General features: G+C 36.9%; 1 protein-coding gene across 1 annotated transcript; it reads right to left on the reverse strand.

Annotated features, from left to right (window-relative positions):
• Nucleotides 1–212: 212 nt before the first annotated feature.
• On the reverse strand, nt 213–4,132 carry LOC130905679 (uncharacterized). Its single transcript, XM_057819273.1, has 2 exons — nt 3,558–4,132; nt 213–3,464 (listed from the first exon to the last, which is right to left on the reverse strand). Exon 2 carries the CDS (start codon nt 3,236–3,238, stop codon nt 2,048–2,050), a length of 1,191 nt encoding a protein of 396 aa, XP_057675256.1. The 5' UTR covers nt 3,239–3,464; nt 3,558–4,132; the 3' UTR covers nt 213–2,047.
• Between the last annotated feature and the right edge of the window lie 3,734 nt (nt 4,133–7,866).

Consider the following 7,866-nt stretch of genomic DNA (forward strand, 5'->3'; position numbering starts at 1 on the left):
TCAAAAGAGAGAAAAACAAGAACAACAAACCCAAAATATGTGTATATATATATATATATATATATATATATATATATATATATATAGATATGTGTGTGTGTGTGTGTGTGTGTGTTTGTGTGTGTAAATATATACAAATACACACACACTTATATTGCGTATATCCATACCAGTATGGTAAAAAGACCTACATAAACAGTGATGTACATTTAAGACCCTTCCTGAATATACTTAGACCAAATTAATTGTTTATAATGAAATTTAAATATGTGAATATTTTTACACTCTCTTAGTGATGAACTCAGATTGTTCCATAATTTAACTCCTCTTACAGACACACAGAAGCTCTTATGAGTCGTTCTAAATCTAGGAAGTACGAACTCCCCGTAAGCTCTTAAATTGTGAGCTCTTTCACGAATGGTGAAATGTGTTTGTAACTTTGCGGGTAATGTGTTGTTGAAAGCTTTATATAGAATTATGGAAGTGTTGTAATCGACTAGGTCTTGAAATTTAAGCAATTTAGATTGAAGAAATAGTTCATGGGTGTGATCCAGAAATCCAGTCTTATGAATGATGCGAACTGCTCGTTTCTGTACTATGACTAAAGGATTTGTCGTATTGCGATAGGTATTCCCCCACACTTCCACACAGTACGTAAGATATGGGAGAATCAAGGTACAGTACAGAATACGGAGTGCATTGTGATCAAGATATATTTTAACTTTGTTCAAAATTGAAAGGCTTCTTGAAATTTTGGTTTTTATATGTCTGATGTGGGGTCTCCAAGACAGTTTGTCATCAATTATAACTCCCAAAAATTTATTCTCACTAACATTTTCAATTTGTATACCTTCAATACTAAATGTTGGTTCTGTATCAATTTTTGCATTCCCAAAAACCATTGCTTTAGTTTTACTTATATTCAATGATAATTTATTTATATCCATCCATTCTTTAATCAAGTTTAGTTCCCTGTTCACGGTAGTTACAAGTTCAATGTAACTATCACTACTGTAAAAAATATTTGTATCATCTGCGAAGAGAATGAGTTTTATAACTTGGGATACATTAAATATATCATTTATATACAAAGAGAAAAGTTTAGGCCCCAACACTGACCCCTGTGGAACCCCACATGAAATACCTAGTTTATTTGATGAATAAGAGCCGATGTTGACATATTGCTCCCTGCCTGTTAAATAACTTTTCACCCAGTCCCCAGCTACCCCGCGAATACCATATTTTTCTAATTTTTCAAGTAAGATTGAATGATTTAATGTGTCAAAAGCTTTCTTGAGGTCAACAAAAATCCCAACCGCATATTTATTCTGGTCAAGTGCATTAGTAATTCCCTCTACTGCCTCAATTATTGCCATTGAAGTAGTTCTATGCGTTCTAAACCCATATTGTCCTGCATTTAGTATTTGATGTTTCTCTATGAACTTTTCAAGTCTAGAATTAAAAAGTTTTTCTAAAATTTTTGAAAATTGTGGCAATAGAGAGATTGGTCTATAATTTGTGAAATTGTGTTTATCGTTGCTCTTGAATAATGGTATTACTCTAGCAATTTTCATTTTTTGAGGAAAACAACCAGACTGAAGTGATAAATTACAGAAATATGTTAAGGGCTTTACAATGGAAAATATAATCTTTTTTACTACTAACATGTTAATATCATGATAATCCACAGATGACTTACTTTTACATTTTAACACAATATTAATAATTTCCTTGTCGTCTGTACATGTGAGGAACATCGAAGATGGATTTCTTATAATCGTTTTGTGACAGTTATTAACAGTATGGCATGGAATTTCAGCAGCCAACTGAGGGCCAACATTTGTAAAAAATTTATTAAAACCATCAACGATATCATTCATGTTATGGATGTTCCCATATCCATCGGTAAAATAATCAGGATATGATCGAGCTGGAGATCCTTGTTTAATTAAATGATTTAGTGTATCCCAAGTTGCTTTCATATTATTTTTATTAGCATGTAATCTTTTTTTATAGTACACTTGTTTACTTGTTCTAATGATGTCCGTCAACTTATTTTTGTATGTTTTATATCTCTGTTCCGCCTCTTTTGTTTTGCTTTGATGAACTGTTTATATAAATTATTTTTCTTTTTGCAAGCATTCATAATTCCTTTTGTGAGCCAAGGACTTTTTGTCTTTTTTTCCTTGATACAATATTCTTTAACAGGACAATGTTTGTTGTATAAGAAGGTGAATATATCTAGAAAAGTATCGTAGGCACGATCCGCATTGGATTCACTATAAACCGGGCTCCAGTCTTGCTGTGCAAGACTGTAATTGAAGGCATTTATTGTTTCTTCATTTAATATTCGCTTGGCTATAGTAACCACTGTATCTTTTTTTATCTGAAGATCACAATCATATATGGCAAAAACCGGTAAGTGGTCAGTTATGTCACATAAAATCAGGCCACTATTGACCTGACCATCCATGACATTGGTAAATATATTATCTATAAGAGTGGCACTGTGTGATGTTATTCTACTTGGTTTTGTTATTGTTGGGTATAAAGATGAACTATACATTGTGTCAGTGAAATCATCAATGCTTTTGAGTTTGGTTGGATTTAATATGTCAATATTAAAATCCCCGCAAATGAATAACCGTTTTTGATTCACAGAAGAAAACAATTTCTCTACCCAACAATTGAAGTTATCAATACTTGAACTAGGTGTCCGATATATGCAACTGATTATAACATTTTTCTGTTTTTCATTTTTTATCTCAATCGTTAGACATTCAAATATTCCATCAACAGCTAAGGTCATATGCGTTACAACATTAAATTGTATAGACTTGTGTATAAATAAGGCTACCCCACCCCCCAGTTTGTTCTGTCTGTTCATATATCTGAATTCATATCCATCCAACCAAAAATTTATACCTTTGTCAATGTTAAGCCAGGTTTCAGATATGGCAATAACACTAAATTGGCAAGAGAATTGTTCCAAGTATTCCTTAATGGACCCAAAATTCGTATACATACTTCTACTATTGAAATGTATTATTGACAGCTTGCCCTTTGTTTTGATATTTGTTCCATATTGTTCGTAAGAAAAATAATTACAATTTATAACAAAGGAAGAAAAAAAATTGTATTCAGGGTCTATAGAGATATCTTGATCTGCTGTGTTGTACTCACTATATGTTTCCAGTTCCATTTGTTTGTGATGGAAGATTGACTTCAACCTGTCCATGTTATATGATTGATATTCTCAGTGCATGCTGTCAGTTGTACTTGTCTAGATCTTCCATGCTCTTCACGATCAGTACCTTGGCTTCCTCTGGTGTCCCGTTCAGCTTAACGTAGATCTTACAGTTTGTTACCCATGTGTGTTGTATTTTACCTTGCTTTTTCAGTTGTCTTGCCTTCCTCGCGATGTCTGCGTTCCTTCGTGTCAGATGTTCATTTTCCACCTATAACTGTTCAAAATTTGTATTACTCAACTGATGAAATAATACAACAATCTTCATAAGGGGGAGTAAAAATAATCTGAGGTAATACACTATGCTTACACGAGTATGCACCCTCTTAGAATTTGAGATGTGGCTGTGTTGAAGAAAGAATTAATAACATTCAAGCTCATGTTCAATGGGAGTCAGCGCTCCATTTTAAAGGTTCATCATATTTTTATGGGACAAGCCATGGTCAGGCTGAGGAGAGCTTATACTGCGTCTGAGGGATCTCATGCTTCAACGGTATCAGTTAGGACTCCTATGAGCATGAATTTCAGCCACATGATCGGACATCTGTCATTGTCATCAATGGCACTGAAAGAGTTAAATAGACCGCTCATCTCTTCATAATTTATTTGATCTTCTCTCAGATTCTGACTCTGACCCGGATTTTGATTTCACGTCCTTTGTTTCCCACGATCATTTTTCTTTTCACCCTCCTCGTTCAATGTCCCATTCGGAGTTCCTTGCCGTGGACTTTTACCTGGGACCCCGTTAGGCCATCTATCGGGGGCCCCCCCGTGGTGGTCTGCGGTTGTTGCCCAGGCTCATCGAGGCATAATGAGGCTAAGGTTGGCGGTGTTCTGCCGCCCCAGCTATCTGAAGGCACCATTCAAAAGCCTTGGCGCGCTCGTCAACGCCGAAGGCGTGCGCCTGTGCCGACGTCCTGGCTTACCGTGCCGATGTCCTGGCTTCCCGCGCCGACATCCCATCCACCTGCGCTGATGTCCAGGCCGTCCAGGGAGCCCATCCAGGCGCCTTGTCACCTAGTCTCCATCCCGGCGCCCGCGCCAACTCCCCACAGTCCAGTGCCTGCACCGCCTCCCCTGGTTCCCTGCAGTCCGGTGCCGGCGTCACCTTCCCGCAGTGCCTTGCCCGCACCGTCTGTTCCTGGTTCCCCTGGCGCTTCCGTTCCTGGTTCCCCCGACGACTCTGCTGCTGTTCCGCCAGCAGACAACGACGACGACCGCGTTGCTGTTCCGCCAGCAGACGACGACCGCGTTGCTGTTCCGACAGCAGACGATGATGACGACTCTGTGCCTGAGCCACCCAACGACGACGACTCCGTGCCTGAGCCGCCCGACGACAACTCCGTGCCTGGTCCGCCCGATGACGGCGACTCCGTGCCTGAGCCGCCCGACTACAATGACGACTGAAATGAACACATTTTTTTTATAATGGGTATTTTTCGAACAGACCATGTGACTATTGTAATGATATGAGCAAATCGTATCTGCATGTTCGATTAGTATTGTCTACTCGTCACAGCACACGGAAGTAAAAGATACGTAGCGAGCTCAAGATAGCTGATATAAAGCCCGCCAGTGGACAGTTAATTTTAATGCCTCTTTTCTGTTCTGTTTCAATTTCAGTAAAAAACGTCAACTCTTTCAGTATTTCTTTCATATTCAAGAAAGCCACAAATACAAAGTAACCCACAAATACAAAGTAACACAACGAGCACCTTATCATTGCTATCCTAGCCTATCATTGGTCATTTGCTTTGCTCAGCCAAAACCACCTGAGGAACAAAGAGGCAACATGGATATACATAATTTTTCAAACCTAAGCTTTCAAAAGTGACAACAACTACTGCGCAAGAACCAAAGATTGAAAATGTGGACCACGAAAAGCCAGAGAGCACCGCCAAAATGGTGAGTGAAGTTTCAATTGCCCCACTAAAGACCCTAGTTGTACAACAGAGCCACCACCGGTGTTCTGCCAAATTTTGCCCCCCTATAATATTTTGCTCCCAAAGCTGTTGTGGCAGTGAATAAGCCTTTACATTCAGTTGGAATCTCAATGTTATCCACAGGTGATAAATAAACAAGTAACATCGTAAACATACATGTTCAACACGAATATGGGGTAAATGAATGCTTAACTACACGGCGAAGACATAAACAGAGAGAGGCGTGCATTTGTTGTGTGCAGCTAACATGGCAGGGTGTGTCTGAGTGGAACATTTCTACATGTCTGTCCATGATCAAACGTAAGTAAATATTCCTTTATTTAAAGAAAGTTTGTAGTGTTTACTTTGTAACCGCTGTATTCGCAGCCATTTTTAACACAAAGTTGCAATTTCTGATGGGGTGAAAAATTTGATCTAACACTTCACCTATTAACTCTGGCGGGCGTACCACATTCAATGGATGACGTTCTTGGCGAAAAGTATAGCTGTCCTAAGTAGCTTGATTTAGAATTCTCCTCAAAAATGATGTGAAACAAACAAACAAAAAAAAAAACGTTTATTTTCAACTTATTATAATAAATAGTTTTGTAAGTTAATTTTACTGCTGACACTGCGTTTCGAGGTCATCAACATGTTGTGACGCCCCTGCTCCAAAAGTCAAACTCCGCCTATGGTTCCTATTCACGGTAAATTCAGATTTAAATGACCAAAAACACATTGGCACTAGCCATGTTGAATAAACTTCTCCGTTTCCCGCTCTCCTCGTATGTTTATGTCCTCGCGCTAGACTCAACTCAAAAAACTAAAAAAATGCATGTGAAAGCTATTTTTCTTTGATTCATTTTTCTTTTTTTTTTGATTGAAGTAATGTTGATTTGTGTTTGGGCCACATTTTGGCTAGGACATTTTTCTCTTTATTATTCAATCAAAAAATAAGTTGCTTAAAAAAAATATAGATTTTCAAAAAGAAAAATCACTTCAATAAAAAAAAAAAAGAAACATATATATATATATGCACAGTACTGTATATTTTTATTAATGTGTATACAGGATATACTGTATGTATATATTTTCCCCAAGTGGAAGCTTCCATGATCCTAATAAATTTAATAATTAAAAAAAAATAAAATAAAGTACTGTGCAAAAGTTTTAGGCAGGTGTCCTGCCTAAAACCTTTGCACAGTACTGTATAAATATGTATATATATATATATATATATATATATGTATGTATATTAGGGCTGTCAAACGATTAGAATTTTTTATCGAGTTAATTACAACTTAAAAATTAATTAATCATAATTAATCGCAATTCAAACCATCTATAAAATATGCCATATTTTTCCTGTAAATTAATGATGGAATTGAAAGATAAGACACAAGACGGATATATACATTCACCGTACAGTACATAAGTACTGTATTTATTTATTATAACAATAAATCAACAAGATGGCATTAACATTATTAACATTCTCTTAAAGCGATCCATGGATAGAAAGACTTGTAGTTCTTAAAAGATAAATGTTAGTACAAGTTATAGAAATTTTATATTAAAAGCCCTCAATGTTTTTGTTTTATTAAAATTTGTAAAATTTTCAATCAAAAAATAAACTAGTAGTTCGCCATTGTTGATGTTAATATTTACACCATGCTCACTCATGGTAATAACCCATAAAATCAGTTGGACCCAAGTGTCAACAGAGGGCGCCAAACACCCCAAAACAAGCAACAAGCGGAAATTACACTGTACTGTCATTTTAATCTGTTTGAGCGGGGCATGTGAGTTAATTGCGTTTAATATTTTAACGTGATTAATTAAAAAAAAAAATTACCGTCCGTTAACGCGATAATTTCGACAGCCCTAATATATATATATATATATATATATATATATATATATATGTATATACAGTATAAATATTTATTCAAATATATGCAAAGCAAATGACTGTCTAAGGTGCTCGAAAATAATTTCGACCAAAAATACAATTTTTTTTTTTTTTTCATTAATTTTTGTTGCAGTTTTATTGCTTTACAACGTATATACTTATATATATATATATATATATATATATATATATATATATATATATATATATATATATATATATATATATAGGAAAGTCAATTACATGCAATGACAATTTTCGGCCACAGGGGGGGAATTTTTTTTTGCTTGACAACTTTTAAAGACAACATTTTACTGGCAAAGTCTTAATTTTAAATTAATTTATAGGAAAGTCAATTACATGCAATGACATTCTCGGCCACCAGGGGGCTATGCCCCCCGCCCCCCAATCTCCTTGTATGCTTTTATTATGCAAGTATCCACTTCGACACCACCCCAAATTTTTTCATATTATTCTTATTACTAATAATCGAGAGGGTGACGCACACACAGAGGATTTTTGCAGCTGTGCAAAATGTAATCCCACACTTGGATCACGTGGGTTGAATGGGTGTGTGGAAGGGGGGGTGATTGTGAGGTGGTGGTGGGTGGATGGGGTGACGGGTTGGCGTGTGGGGGGGCTTGGTCAAATGGGAAAGGCGAGTCTCTTGTTGTGCGACGACCGCCATTACATTGCCGCGCGTAAGGGGTGGGGGTGCGCGCGGGGGGTTGTCTTTAGATGTTACGTTGCACGAGCGTGCGCGCGCAGAACCCACGGCCGCCCCC

Source organism: Corythoichthys intestinalis, chromosome 17 (genome assembly GCF_030265065.1).
Source record: "Corythoichthys intestinalis isolate RoL2023-P3 chromosome 17, ASM3026506v1, whole genome shotgun sequence".
Taxonomy (NCBI): domain Eukaryota; kingdom Metazoa; phylum Chordata; class Actinopteri; order Syngnathiformes; family Syngnathidae; genus Corythoichthys; species Corythoichthys intestinalis.